Raw genomic sequence first — 16,762 nt, 5'->3', positions numbered from 1 at the left:
TACATAAGCAGGTTCATAGCCTAGCTCCCCATAACCTGTGAACCACTCTTTCAATTACTTAAGAAGGAAGTCTCTATAGTATGGAATAAGCAATGTCAAGAAGCTTTTGAGAAGATTAAGAATTACTTGATGAAGCCACCAATACTGGTTCTACCAGTACCTAAGAAGCCATTATTGCTCTATCTCACAACCACAAATACAACAATGGAGGGCTTTACTTGTTCAGTATCTAGAGGATTCTAGGAAGGAGAATGCAACTTACTATATTAGCAAAGTACTCTCCACTAGAAAAGACATGTGTTCACTTGTATGGGCTACTAGAAAACTTATACATTATCTGCTTGCTTTCAAATTCCTGTTGATAGCCAGAATGGATCCCTTGAAATATCTGATGGAAAAGCCGGTGCAAGATGGGAAGATAGCTAAATGGGTTTTGCTTTTATCACAATTTGATTTAAAGTATGTGACTTAGAAGTTCGTAAAAGGAAGAGCAATTGCTGATCACTTTGCCCATTGTTCGCCTGAAGAAGCCCAGGAAGTTCAAAGAAATTTCCTAGATGAAGATATTATAATGATAGAATATGAAACATGGAAGATGTATTTTGATAGGGCTACTAATCAAAATGGAAATGGCATTAGAGGTCTCTTGATTTCTCTAAAAGGGACGCATATCTCATTTTCTGGTAGGCTTAACTTTCCCACTACTAATAATGCCACAAAATGTGAAGCTTGCATTATGGGGTTACAAGCAGCCCTTAGTCTTGGAGTTGAAGAATTGGAAGTGTATGGAGACTCAGCTATGATAATTTGTCAGATTCAGAACAGGTGGAAGACCAAGGAAGAGAAGTTGATGCCCTATCATGAATGCCTTCAGAAATTGGCGTCAAAGTTTGGAGAGATTCAATACCAGTATGTGCCAAGAATGCAGAACTAGATTGTAGATGCATTAGAAACATTGGCCTCTATGATGGATGGGCTTAAGGAAGTTCAAGTCCAGCCAATAGTGGTGGAATAAAAGGAAGAACTAGCTTACTGTATATCGATAGAGGGAAGTGAAAAACTAGGAAGGTGAATGGTATTTAGACATCCTACAATATATCAAAGGGGGACATACCCAAAGTCTGCAAATAAGAATGATCAATTGACCACGCGAAGGTTGTCCACTAACTATATAATTTGAGTGAGAGGTTGTCTAGAAGATCAGATGATGGAATTCATCTCCTTTGTGTGACTGCTGAAGGAAGCATAATAGATTATTATAGAGGTCCATAAGTCAAGCTATAGGCCACATATGAATGCATGCATGTTGTCTTGGAAGATAATGAGACAGGGTTATTACTGGACCATTATGGAAGCAGATTACGTAGCTCATGTTCGGAAATGTCATTAGTGTTAGGTTCATAGAGATTTGAAACAAATGCCACCAATGCCGTTACATACAATGACTTCACCATGGCAGTTCACTACATGGGGAATAGATATTATTAGGAAGATCCACCCAACAAAATTAAATGGTCATGAATTCAAATTGATAGCCACTGATTACTTTACTAAATGGGTTAAAGCTGCCTCATACAAGGTGTTGAACTCAAAGAAAGTTACACAGTTCGTTCAGACTAATATCATCTGTCGATATGGGTAGCACATGAAATAATTTTGGATAATGGGCTGCATTTCAAAGGAGAGATGAATAACCTACTTCGAGAATTCAATATTCAATAGCACAAATCATCGCTATATCACCCTCAGAAAAATGGAGCAGTTGAGGTTGCAAATAAGAATATAAGGCGCATTCTGAAGTAAAGCACAAAGAACTACAAGGATTGCACTTACAATTGCCCTATGTACTTTGGGGGTATAGTGTTAGGATTAGTGCCCTTAAATCCTATTGTATGATGCTATGTATGATATTATGTATGACATTATGTATGACATGATGTATGACTTAATATTGTGGTTGATAAAGTTATTTTATTATTATCTAAAATAATGGTAACATGAATATGGGACATTATCATATAGTCCATGAGATGCATTGTATGTGATTTATGTGAAAAGTCACAGAAGATGTAAATCACAAGTTCTTTGTAAACTCAGAATTTATAGTTCGTAGTCGGTGATGAAATTGGGCATTTCATCTGCGAAGACTATAACGTGTCAACTAAGATGATTTGTCTTGATCATGGAAGTGGAGACTTCTAGTTGATATGTTGATATGTTTTAAGAGTTAAGACATATTGAACAGGACCGCTGTGAGATTTATTATTCTTCTAACGACTGTCAAATGAATAATAAATCTCACGACTTCTATTTGCATGAACTCTTAATCCTGAGAGAATAATGGACCTGATCATGAAGTGTAGGTTGCTTTGATATATCAGGAGTGAAATCTGAAGTGACGGTCAAAATCTCAGTATGTTGGGCAACCACATTTAGTGTTGATGGAACATATATTCTTAAGATGGAATTCATAGTCTCTTGATGGAGATATAAAATATTCCCTTGAGATAAGTTTAATGGTTTCAGTTATTCAGAGAGTTAGGCCTAACCACTTTAGTAAGAAATTACTAAAGTATATATTTATGAAATTGGATTTCATAAATATATAATGAATGACTTTAAAGAATTAAACCAGGTACTCAAGGATAAGATGTAGTAATTTACAAAGTGGCAGTCTACATTTATGACTTTGTGTTACTATGAATATTTTATGAAGGGGTTACGTGTATAATAAAGTCTTGGGATATAATTTATTAATAAGGCCTAGAGTGCAATTATATTTATATAGTGGTATTAAATATAATTAATGGTAACTTTGGACTTGTCAAGAGTTGACGGAAAAGCCCAAGGCCCATTGGAGCTAGTGTCTTATTGGTCCCTTTTGGTCCCACTTCAAGCCACACACTAAAGCCCAATTGGAAAGGCTCAATAGGCCAGCCTAATTAGATAATCAGTTAGTTATAAAGGGAGAAACATACAGAATTTTTATAAGAAGAGATTAGAAAAGAAAAAGAAATGGTGTGTGAGAGAGTGTGAGACATACTTTCATTCTCCCTTGAAAACTGATTGAGAGACCACACATCTTGGGCGTAAAGTGGAATTGGAGTGAAGATTAAAAGTGTTCCCAAGTGCTTCTAATCTTTGTTTTGAATTTCTCCACACCAAGGTACGCTATCTTGTTCTTAAATTCTGAAATTTACATTGTGCACGTTATCAATCATGAATGAAATAGATCCTAATTCGTTGCTTCTGCTATGGGTTTTGTATCTCATACAAAACCAGATTTTTTCCTTCATATAGGACATTGATTCAATTGACCATAGGAGCCATCCCTTACTCGTTGGTGTATGGGATAGAGGCAATTCTCCCTATTGAAATGGGTTTTCATTCACTACGGATAATATTGGAGAGTGAAATCTTAGAGGTGGCTTGGTTGTAGAGTAGGTATGATTAATTATGCATGATGGATGAGGAAAGGCTCAAGGCCTTACACCACATTCAAGGTTACCAAAGGAGACTTAGAATAGCTTTTGACAGGAAGGTAAGAGCAAGAGATTTGAAGACGGGAGATTTAGTGACGAAGGGGATTCGAGCCCTGGTCCAAGAAACAAATGGAAAGTTTAAGCTTATTTGAGCAGGTTCGTACATCATTAAGTAGATATATTTTGGAGGGGCAGTAAGGTTGATGGACCTAGATGCAAACCCCTTTACTGAACCAACCAATATGGACTAGCTGAAGAAATACCACATCTAAGGTGGTTGTATGTTGTTTTTATTTTTCCTTTCTTAGGTTTGCTAAAAAAAAAAAAAACTAGCCTACTAGGTTGATGTTGACACCTCATGGCTGCTCAACCACCCATCGGGGTGACGCTAGTGCTTTCTTGGTTCGAGAATATGGAGGTGTGTCGTACCTTGGGTGTGTGACTGGAATATGAGTCAATTTTAAGGAAATTACCAAGGGTAAGAGAAGTCGCCACCAATCATTGGATCTTTCTAAGGTGTGATTGGTCACCTGACTCTGTTTGATTTTATTACTGATCCTAGGCTAAGAAAAATGTTGTTTTTCCTAATCTAATGTGGATGGGTAAAAAATCTTGATTCTTGAGGAAGTCTGGTTACATAAAGGGAAGATGTTAAGCACCCCACAATTTTTGTCCATAGACAGTCATTTGTTTTGGTAAAGTCATAATTTTTGGACATTAGCGGTTGAAAATGAGCTATTAGCATTAGCTTTCGGAGGAAGAAAATTGGGCTTTGAGATTTGCATTCGAAAAGGGTGTGGTCTCGGTTGATGCTTTCCAAGTGTGTTTGGAATAGTTGCCAAATTTATATAGCGAAAATCTAGTAGCATTTCGCCTTATTTTTGTGGCAAAAATCCAGTAGTGCTTTGCCTTAGACGCGTCTTTGCACACAAAACGCTGTTCTCACCAAGCTTTTGACATGAGAATATGGCAATGGAGATGCCCCATTTTCATGGTAAAAATCTGGCAGAGTTTCACGTTTGGTGCGCTATGGCACACAGGTAGGGTTTCATGCCTGTGTATACGACGCGTGCCAACGTGCGCATGCTAGGACAAGTCGTAGCTTCTCAAAGCATTAAGCACGTCGATATAGGATGCATACATTTGGAAATTGAAGTCACTTGGTGGCATTGATCGGGACGATCACACCGTGATGACAATGTAAACAATATGACACAAATATACGCCTACAACAATCACCTTGAGTATGTCATGCCATAAGGTCAAGAGCACTCATAGCCAGAGAGGGTCGTTCACGTAACCATAAGAGTCCATCAAACAAAGTGCACGGTCACCGATACACACGCAGGCATATATATACACGTATATCATGCATAATGCTATCACACAAATCTGGAAAATAAAATAGACATTGGCAATGTTCTAAGGGTATGGCCTAGCAAGGTACATGAAATGTAAAATAGATATTGCCATTCCCAAGGAACGTGGCCCGAGCATGGAGCAGGAAAAATAAAGGGTACAATGAGAGGGGGGAACCCTAATACATGCTCGAGAGAAGAGGCTTAGAGAGAGACAGAAGGAGAAAGCCACTCAGGAGGGGCTATGCCCCCTAATCTATGGAACATTGCCCTATGTGGACCTGCATTCTCTTGCTTGCATCCTTGCCCTTTTGCTTGTGTCTAGGAGGTCGCCCCCTTGCTCCAAGTGTCCATCCTCCATGCGTGTGCATGCAATGACAAAAGAAACAAGCAAGCAGACAAGCAAAGAAACAAATAGAAGGAAAGCGTGCTAAAAGACAAACTAGTGAAAGATGATAAATTAGGGCAAACAAGCATGTGAAGTACATAAAGAGGCAACACAAACATGCTATCAAGCAAAAGAGGGTGTCCTAGTGTGGGCACAAGAGGGAGTCGCCATCTAATTTTTTCAAAGGTCTAGGAACTATATATATAGCATCCTCTCAAGGAAGGACCATTAATCTTACTACCAGAGATATGGGTTTGGAGTTAAGGTACGGTCTTGGGAAGGTGTTAAGTACCCAAAACCACCAAACCCTAAGGTTAGCTTCCTCTAATTGTCTTATGTCTTAACCCTATTAAAGGCACATTCAACATTGCATTTATACTCACACACAAGCTAGCATACTTCTAACAATCAACATGACATCAATCATCACAAAGCCATCACTCATCTATCACCGCATATCATGACCCGAGCATACATCTACCTTATCTCATCCAATGCAACAAGCATATCACAATATGGTAGCATCAACAACAGTAACAATAACCATATCCCAAACATCCAAGAATAGAATCATGGTATTAGCCAAGCATATTCATCATGTTCAGAAACCATATCATGCTCATCATCCTAATCAAATGCATGTTCACATAATTATGCAAGACTTATCTCACTTACCTCATAGCACCACATCAATTATGCATCAATGCATGTTCATGTTCATATTCATGTTCATGTGATTCAACCAAGATATAAACCCTAAGTATCAATTCAACAATCAAAGCATGTGAAACATGTTATTCTACTAACCCTATGCCTAAATATGTGAAAATTAGACTCAACAAGACTTAAATAGAGGATTTAGAACTAAGCAAAACAATCAAAATTCCAAGAACCCTAAATTTGCATTTTTGGGCACGCGTATGCGTATTCAAGCCTCTAGTATGCGTATGCATACATAAGTATGGGCACGCATACATGCCCAAAAACACAGTTTTAAAGCAAGCAACAAAATAACAATCAAACCAAACCTAACATACTTCTATTATAAAACTAAACAACCTTAACTTACAAAAAAGATATCAAAGGTAAACAAAACAAAATATATTCCTAAACATGCATTGGATCTAACAACAAATAAAAGCAACACTCAACACATCAAAACATATTCATCAATATATCAAATCATATCAACTTTCCAATCAAATCATGGTGAGACAAAAAAAAATAAAATCAAACAAAATAAAACATATTTCTAAGCATGAATAACATATAAATTAACTAAGAACAACAAAAACACAAATTATAAAAGAACCAAATCAAGGAAAAGCCATGAAGAGAGACTCACCTCGCTATGAAATACAAACTCAAGGGTCCGTGGGCCAGCCCACATCAAAACATTATGTTTTGGGCCCTTAAAATGAAGTTTTAAAACCAAGAAAATATGATTGCCCAATTGACCCAACTTCAAACAATCATAACGCACTCAATTTCAGCTCAAATTAGGCAAAGGTTATGTTTAAATTGAAGCTCAGGATGTCTACTTTCCAATAAGACAAACCTTACCAAAGTATTCTTTTTGGATCAAAAGTTATGGCCAAAACAGTAGGTAAAGGTCATTTTTCAGCATCATTTTCAAAGCGATTTAAGCACTTTTGAGTTGTGATTACTTCCAAACTATCAAAATTACTTCATTTACCTTTTGTAGACATGTCAAGCTCATCATTGGGACTGGAGACTAAATTTTATTAACTGGGTATCAAATGAGGTGTCTATAGATGCGCCTCTTTGGGCTACTTGCTCTGCAAGTGTAGTCAAAAGCCTAAAGAGATGAACCATTTTGTAGGTTAATAAACTTTAAGTCCACACACACACACACACAACATAAACACACAGACATGCAAGCGAACAAGAAAACATGGGGCGTGGTGCAAAATTCAATCACTGGATTATACGAGTCCATATTCTCCTTGGTTCATTATCTAGAACCTTGGGTAAAGGGGAAAAACAAAAAGTTGCTATTATCCCAAGCCAAAAGAAAACTCATCATATCATCATACCATGCTATCATCACATCAACAACACATCATGAATACAACAAGAATGACTACTACCCTAAGCCAGCAAAACACATCATAAACACAACAAGAATGTCTACTATCCTAAGCCATTAGAAACACATCAATACATCATAAACACAACTTCAATCATCAAAGATCCTATGTTTGCTATCCTGAACTTAAAATCAATGAAACACAACAAGAATGGCTACTATCTTAAGCCAAACTTGAAATCTTTTCTTTTAAAATTCTCCTTAGACTTTTGAAATTCTTGATTTTCTTCTTATTTGCCAATCCCTCATTTGTATTTTTGAATCTTTCTTTTGAACTTTGAATATTTTAGATTTTTTTTACGACAATTAGGTCACATTAACACAACCAATCACATCAGGTTAGGTCCAAACACATCAGAACAAAACTAAGGCACAACGGGTCACATCAGGTTTGATCCAAACACATCAGGATAGAACCAATCACAACACTTCACATCAGGTTTGGTCCAAACACATCAAGATAGAACCAATCATAGTGGGTCACATCAGGTTAGGTCTAAACACATCAGGACTGAACCATAGGCACATGTCACATTATTCCTCTTAATCTTCTTTTCATCTCTTCTTTTTTTTTTCATCATTTTTTTCTTTTCATCATTTATTTTTCTCTTATCTTTTCTTTCTTGCTACTCATCTTTTTTTTTTTCCTTCCCCCTTTTTTCTCTCTCTCTTCATCTCTATCCTTTCTTTTTCTTCTCTCATTTTTCAAGTCCTCATTTTATTTTTGGATCTTCATCTTTTATTTATTTTTTCTTTTTTTCTTTATTTTTAATATCTCACCTTTTTTTTTCCAATTTTTCTTTCCCATTTTTCTTTTACTTCTAAAAAAAGCATTTTCTCTTTAGAGCATTAGCAAAGAAGAGTTAATTAGGCCATGGGTTCATTGCATTCTTTTCTTTTTATGGGGGCACATATTTACTCAACATATCATTCATTCACTTCACTATTATTATTATGCACCTTTCGCCTTTGGATGTGTTGGGGTTTATGCCCTAAAATCCAACTTATTGGCAAGCCATAAATAATTAAATTGTTTAATTATATAAGCCTATTTGTAAATGAACAAATGAGACATTACCAAAGTCCATGAGATGCATAGTATGTGATTTATGTGATTTAGTCATAGAAGATATAAATCACAAGTTCTTTGTAAACTTAGAATTTTAGTTCGTAGTTGGTGATGAAATTGGGCATTTTATCTGCGAAGACTATAACATATCAACTAAGATGATTTGTCTTGATTATGGAAGTGGAGACTTCTAGTTGATATGTTGATATGTTTTAAGAGTTAGACATATTGAATTTGACCACTATGAGATTTATTATTCTACCAATGATTGTCAATTGAATAATAAATCTCACAACTTCTGTTTACATGAACTCTTAATCCTGAGAGAATAATGAACCTGATCATAAAGTGTAGGTTGCTTTGATATATCAGGAGTGAGATCTTAAGTCACGATCAAAATCTCAGTATGTTGGGCAGTCGCATTTAATGTTGATGGAACATATATTCTCAAGATGAAATTCATAATCTCTTAATAGAGATATAAAATATTCCCTTGAGATAAGTTTAATGGGTTTGGTTATTTAAAGTGTTAGGCCTAACCACTTTAGTAAGAAGTTACTAAAGTATATATTTATGAAATTAGATTTCATAAATATATGATGAATAACTTAAAGGATTAAACCGAGTACTCAAGGATTAAGATGTAGTAATCTTGAAAGTGGCAGTCAACATTCATGACTTTGTATTACTACGAATATTTTTAATGAAGGGGTTGTATGTATAATAAAGTCTTGGGATATAATTTATTAATAAGGCTTAGAGTGCAATTATATTTATATAGTGCAATTATATTTATATAGTGGTATTAAATATAATTAATGGTAACTTTGGACTTGTCAAGAGTTGGTAGATAAGCCGAAGACCCATTGGACCTAGAGTCTTAACTAAAGCCCAATTGGAATGATCTAAAAGGCTAGTCCAATTATATAATCAGTTAGATATAAGGAGAGAAACATACAAAATTTTGTGTGGAATGAAATGGTGTGTATGTGAGTGTAAGCCACTCTCTTATTCTCCCTTGAACACATACATGTAAATTGATTGAGAGACCACACTTCTTGGGTGGAAGTGGAATTGGAGTATAGATTAAAAGTTTTTGGAAGTACTTCTAACATTTGGTTTTGAATTTCACTACACCAAGGTACGCTCTCTATTCTTTGTTTTAGAATTCAATGTTACATGTTATCTCTCATGAATGACTATGTGTTTTGCATGAGATGCAAAACCAAATTTTCCAGCAATTGGTGTTAGAGCGGTCTTTAATATCATGCTTGTATAACGTGTGATTGAGCATTAAAATTAAAGAAAAACCTTTTTCTTGGTGCTCTAGTTTTCTGTAGTATAGTTTCTGCAGAATTGTGTCTTTGACTATATGCCATGTTTTATATATGAGATATATGTAATGGTTCGTGTTATTCCATCAAGCCCATGATCATGTCTTCTGTTTATGGTGCCGTGTCATGCTTTTGTATTCATGGAATCCGTATGTTATCAGGATTGAAGTGCATTATATGTTATTCGGATTGATAACCTTGGATTGATTCTAAATATGGTTCAAGGTCTAACTTCATTCAGATTGATAATATATAGGATTCATGGCCTGATATTTATATATACACGGATAGAGATGATCAAACATTGTGTTAATGCTAGAATTAAAGTATTTTGTTTACTAGATGAAATCCTTTAATGAATTTTATTCCTAATGAGATTAGGATTATGTTGTCAATGTTTCTAGCATTATTATGGTTCTTGATCTTGATATTGAAAACCCTAATGTTTGATCTGTAAATCTTCATTGATAAAATCAAAAGGAGTTTTTGATGGAAGAACAATAAAGATGTCAAAAATGGTTACCTAAAAATTCTGAGAAAAATTCAGTTTTACGAGTTTCGATCGATCGAGAATTCCTTTCGATCGATCAAATGTTCTTTTCAATTGATCGAAGAGGAATCGAGGACCAGTCTATTTAGGCAGAAACTCTATGATTAAATTCTTCATTGTCTTGATTGATCGAGAATTCCTTTTGATTGATTGAATGTTGTTTTCAATCGATCGAATAGGAATCAAGAATCGATCAAATCAAGCAAAGACTTTGTGATGAAATTCCTCAATTTTTTGATCGATTAAGTAAAAGGTTTGACCGATCGAAGGCATTGAATTTTGAATTTTCACTTGTTTTTGAATAAGTGTTAAAACTTTGATAAAAGGCAATGTTATGTGTGATGAGATTACACATGGTTCTATATAAAGTGATTAATTTTTATGGTCCTTGAATGTTAAGGACATTTATTAATCATTATATAATAAAAGACCTAATGAGATCAAAGACATTAGTTAAATATAACTCTCAGTCCAAAATAGTTTAGGACTTGTCTTTTAAGAAACATTCTAATTAGATTAGAATTTTTGTATGATTAAAAGTCCTTAATTTATTTTAATTAGAAGTTTTAATGAGATTAAAGTTTTAATTAAAAGGTATATAGTTTCTAATGAGATTAGAATATTTTATTTAGTAAATTAAGGATAGAGTTCTTTATAACTAACTTTTGATGCATTAGTGTTTAAGGAATCCTAAATAGTTTAGGACTTCCATTTTAGTTAGTGATTCTAATGAGATTAGAGTTTTCAACAAGTGCAAGGTTATTAGTTGTGATGGGATCACAATTATTTAATGAAAAACTCAAATAACGAGTGGAAGTGTTGAAATAACCCTTTTGTTATGTTTATTATAATGTGAATATGTACATTGTCTTGGCCTTGAGCCTTGCATTCCATGCGGAGGGTATTTACTTCATGGATTACAATTTTAAAATTCTTTGTGATTACGCGAATGTTCGTTACGCTATTGTGATGTGACTTAGTCAGATCACATCGAATTTATAAAATTAAACACATTTGATGTGTAGGGTTAAAATTGTAATGAGATCATAATGATTTGAAGACAATCCACTTGTTTTAAAATTTCTAGTGGGAGAGAGATTCAAGGGTTAAGTCTCACGGCCTCCATTATTGGTTCATAGTAGTGTGGGTAAGCACCTTGTCTTGGCATATATGCCTCGCGATCCCAAAGGAGGGTGTTTACTTCATAGTACTACAAGATTGAACTTACTCTTTTAAAGTAGTGTGAACAAGCACCTCGTCTTGGTGTATATTCCTCGTGATCCCAAAGGAGGATGTTTTGTTTCTTGGTACTACAAGTTTAAACACTATAAGGGGGATGAAATGTGGCTACACATGATTCTAGATAATGGTGTACACTAGACTAAGTGTAATGTTAACCTCCTGAAGGAGTTATGTCATTATTACTTAGAGGCTAAAGGAAGAGTGGCAAATTATTTTTGTTTGGTAAGAGTTGCCATGATAGCATTAATAATGAGAGTAGTTCTTGCCTAATCATAGTGGTTGGTATTCATTCTATGCTGAGGAATATTAATTGTGGGATTAGTTTGTCATTGCACCTAGTATAGTTTGGTTTTTGGGTTCCATATTATATGGTTATGGATGCAAAATTATAATGTCCTTGTATTTATGTTCATAGTCTCAAAATGAAGTTGTCATAAATTTTTGTTCTCTAACTACTATTTTAATTGAATCACATTAACTAAGAAATAATTTTGGACATGGTGCATAAAGGAGCTGAAGTACATAAATATGTTTCGATTCAGCATTGTCATAATTTCCTATACATGATGCATTTATGGACGATAGCTTATGATGTGATCATATTCTCCATTGAAATGCTAAGATGTTACATTGGTTTCTATCTCAATTTTGCGACAACATGAGATGCAAGAGTTCATACTAGACTTAGACTTTATATTAAGACTAAATGAGATGTTTGGTATGAATCATATTGAGTGCTAAGAAAGGCTTAAAGAGTTCCAATTCTATATCATTTTATGAAAATATTTTTATTTTTAAATGAATTGGAATTCTTGGATGTAAAGATTAAATGTTAATCTCATATGGATATGATCCACAAGTCCTTGTTAGAATCATTTGATCAATTTAGATTGTTTCGAAAATAAATAAATTCTTTTTATATTATCTAAGTTGATAAGTGAGTTCTACACAACAGAAGACATCATGAAAGCTAAGGCTAGGATCAATATGATTTAATTCAAATTATTAGCCTAAACCAGAAGGTAAGGGTGGTAAGAAGAGGAAATATAATACCAAACTATTGGACAAGCTAGTTGCCCTAGTAGTTGCCAAAAGGAAATTAGACTCAAAAGTATGATCAAAAGGAAAGTGTTTCCATTTTGGTAAAGCTAAGCATTGTCCATGATTGTTTTCTAGATGGAAATTTACATGTTTTAGTTTTTAAAGAGAAAGTTTCCATCCTTTGGTATTGTATGCTTTGACACTTATGTCTAGATCTTATTAATCTAAATGATATTCAAGATTGGTGAAATATGGGCTTTTAGAATCATTATTTTGTTATATTCCCAGTCTATGAATTCTATTTAGAGGATAATATGATCTAGGGCTCCTTTTTGTAAAGGAATGAAGTTCCAATGACTTCTTTAAGTCAGTGCATACATAAAGGAGGAATATTGCTCTTTTAAAGGTAGATTGTTCTAGAAGAATGATGTCAGTATTTGTTGTAGAAAAACTATAAAATACATTTAGAAATGAGATGGTTGTACTAGATACACCATAAGACATTATTCTGTAGATAACTATTATAACAGTACAACATCGTAGTGGGAGGATTATCAATTACCAAATAAATTCATACTTTTGGGATAAACTTTTGAAGTCATTCCACAAGGATATGAATTTGATCCTCGGTCCTATGTAAAGGCAATAGATGATATGAATATGGATTACTGGATCAAGGTTATGTGAATAGAATTAAATTCTATTTAAAGTCTAGAACTTGTAGAGGCGCCTAATGGAATTAAGCCTATTTTTTTCAAATCGGTCTACAAGAAAATGAGATTTATATATTAGAAGGTGCAAACCTTCAAAGTCAAGACTAGTGACAAAAAGATTTATTCAGAAAGAAATGGTTCGACTATGAAATTTTTTTTTCACCAATAGTCAAGTTTGACTCTATCTAGATTCTCTTATTCATTATATTTCATTTGGATGAAATATGACTATGAATATCAAGAAAGCTTCTTTTAGTAGCAATCTTGAGGAAGACATCTATATGATGTAACTAGACTTGTTTATAGCAAAGAACCAGTAGTGTTTAGTATGCAAGTTGCTTAAAATCCATTTGTGGACTAAAGCAAGTATCTGAATCATAAAATATCATCTTTGATTAAGCAATTAAATTGTTTGATTTTGATCAAGTATTAAAAGGCCTTATGTGTGTAGAAGCTATATAGAATAATAAATCTCTTAATGTATGTTGATGACATTCTAATAATTTAGAATGATGTAGAGTTATTGTCATCAATAGAGTTTTTTGTTGTCTAGTCCTGTTTGATATAAAGTACTTGGGAAAGACTAGTCACATCCTAAGAATTAAACTTTGTTAAAATTTAGAAATTAGGATGTTGGGTCTATCTTAAATTGCTTAAATAGATTAGATTCTAGCCAAGTATAACATGTAATAGTTCAAGAAATGATTCTTTCATTTTAAGTTTGAAGTTCCTTTAGAAAGGACTATAGTTCTAAGACATATAAAAGGAAGAGCATATTAAGATGATTCCTTATACCATATCAATAGGAAGTCTTTATGCTATGCTATATACTAGGCTAAATATCTATTTTGTGGTGGGCATGGTAAGTAAATATCAATTGAATCTAAGATTACTTAATTTAGTGGGAGTAAAGCATATACTCAAATATTTTAGGAGAATGAGGGATTATATGCTTGTCCACTAAAGTGAGGTTTTGATAGTTACTAGATGTACAAAGACTGACTTGTAGTTTGATTGTGATTCATGAAGTTGGACTTCAAGATATGTGTTCATCCTAGGTGGTGAAGATACACATTAAACGTAAGTATTATCTTATTAGAGAGATATGAGTACTTGAGGTGTAGTAGAAGAAAAGATAATTTATGCAATAAATTTGGCTGAAACTTGTTTCCAAAACTTGCCTTAGAGTGACTATGAATTACTCTAAAGGGAAATAAGTGTCGGATATATGGTAAATTGTCTTTGAGGGCAAGTGGGAGATTGTTGGGGTTTATGACCTAAAATCCAATTTATTGGCATGTCATAAATAATTAAATTGTTTAATTATATGAGACTATTTGTAAATGAACTAATGAGACAATATCATAGTCCATGAGATGCATAGTATGTGATTTAGTCACAGAAGATATAAATCACAAGTTCTTTGTAAATTCAGAATTTTAGTTTGTAGTCGGTGATGAAATTGGGCATAGAATTTGATCGTTACTTTAGATCTCACTCTTGATATATCAAAGCAACCTACATTTCATGATCAGGTCCATTATCCACTCCAGATTAAGAGTTCATGTAAATAGAAGTCGTGAGATTTATTATTCATTTGACAGTCGTTAAGAGAATAATAAATCTCGCAGCGGTCCAGTTCAATATGTCTTAACTCTTTAGTACATATCAACATACCAACTAGAAGTCTCCACTTCCATGATCAAGACAAATCATCTTAGTTGATATGTTATAGTCTTCGCAGATGAAATGACCAATTTCATCACCGACTACGAACTATAATTCTGAGTTTACAAAAAACTTGTGATTTATATCTTCTGTGACTTTTCACATAAATGACATACAATGTATCTCAAGGACTATATGATAATGTCCAAATATTCATGTTACTATTATTTTAGATAATAATAAAACAACTTTATTAATCATAATATTAAGTCATACATAGTATCATACAATAGGATTTAAGGGCACACATCCTAACATAAATGACATAGGTGGTGAGTTGTTGTAAGGTAAGTAAAAGGTAATTCATGCAATGGAAATGTTCATGCATTTGTGATATGATCTTTTTTTGGTGCTAGAGATGAATGTGAATGTTTGGATGAATCACATGTTACTTGGATCTTTCCTTATGCTCATGCTTTTACCTTGATTTGATTATACATTGATGAGAATCAACAAGCATTCAAGGATCCATTGCATGTTCCAGTTGGGCCTATTACAAGAGCAAGATCCAAGAAGATCCAAGAAGCACTTAATGGGCTGATTCAAGAGATTTGGGATGATTCTAACGCAGGATATTGCAAGCTTGGCCCAAAGGAAGCTGAAAGCGTAATAAATTTAATTCAAGCTATTTAGGGTTGATTTGGCTTAATTGCGAGTGATTTATGGCATGAATTAATGGCTGGTTGACTTTCCAGCTTTATATCAGTTAAGACAGATTTTTTCCTATTTTGGATCTGCTAATTTCAGACCAAATCAACTTTTATTTAGGGTTTTATTATTTAGTACATTTTTTAGGTATTTTCCATGTTTTTAGGTGCATTTAATGTTTTTTAGGTCAAATTTGATTCCTGATATGGTAAGGTATCAATTATGAGTTATTTTAGAATATATTTTCTTGTCTGTCAAGTTTTATGGAGCCCTTAAATAGGCTTTGAAGTTTGTAAACGTTTTTCATAATATTATGGAATAGAAATCAGAAAAGGTGAGGCTTTGCTCTCTTTTGGTTCTTCAAGAACTGTGAACTTATCAAGGATTCTTCCTTGTGGCGTTCAAACTTTATACCTTTGGTTCGTGATTTTTTATAATCATTGGATCAAGGTCAACTTATACCTCTGGTTCGCGTTTCAATTATAAACGTTGGGTCAGGGTTTCTATCAAAATCTGAATTTTAGCTTTCCTGGGCAAGTATTCCAATATTTTTGTTGGGTCTCAAAGCGTGTCGATTGAGGTTCGCATCATTTGGTATCAGAGCACAGGTTCTAAAATCAGTTTCCTATTCCTTTATCTTTTGTTTCTTGTTATCATCCTAGCTTGTTTCTTTTGTGTTCTCCATTCATCGTTCTTATTTTTTTTTTTTTTTTTATTGAAGTGCATTAGGTTAAAATCGTGCACCCAGTTACAAAAAAAAAAAAAAAAAAAAAAAAATTGTTTGTAGTTTCAATTCTCTCAGACCAAAATATCGTTTTCTTTTGTCCTCTTCCTTTGATTTAGTGTTTTTGTCATATTTTCTTACCGTTGGTATTTGTTTTTACACTACAAGTTGAATTTCTTGATCAAGTTTATTAGTTTAATGAAGAATTGAAAAGGCGAAGTTACGAGTGGAAAAAGGCAAGAGAGTGTGAGACTGTTATCGGGAAAAAGCCAATTTAAGAGTGAAACACGAGTGGGAGTGACATAATTTGAGTGCAAACACGTGAGGGAGTGTTGTGAGGAATTATTTCTAACAATTCTCTGTTGTTTCAAAAGT

The 16,762-nt window shown here is 33.9% G+C and overlaps 1 protein-coding gene and 1 pseudogene across 1 annotated transcript; both read left to right on the top strand.

The window, feature by feature from the left end:
• Positions 1 to 370: 370 nt before the first annotated feature.
• On the top strand, positions 371 to 934 carry LOC142605764 (uncharacterized). Its single transcript, XM_075777204.1, has 2 exons — positions 371 to 459; positions 610 to 934. The coding sequence occupies exons 1-2, from the start codon at positions 371 to 373 to the stop codon at positions 932 to 934; spliced, it is 414 nt and encodes a 137-aa protein (XP_075633319.1).
• A 387-nt stretch (positions 935 to 1,321) lies between these two features.
• LOC142605763 (uncharacterized) overlaps positions 1,322 to 16,762 on the top strand; it is a 23,747-nt pseudogene continuing 8,306 nt past the window's right edge.

This window comes from Castanea sativa, chromosome 8 (genome assembly GCF_040712315.1).
Source record: "Castanea sativa cultivar Marrone di Chiusa Pesio chromosome 8, ASM4071231v1".
NCBI classification, from domain to species: domain Eukaryota; kingdom Viridiplantae; phylum Streptophyta; class Magnoliopsida; order Fagales; family Fagaceae; genus Castanea; species Castanea sativa.
This window is presented reverse-complemented; position numbering and strand designations above follow the sequence as displayed.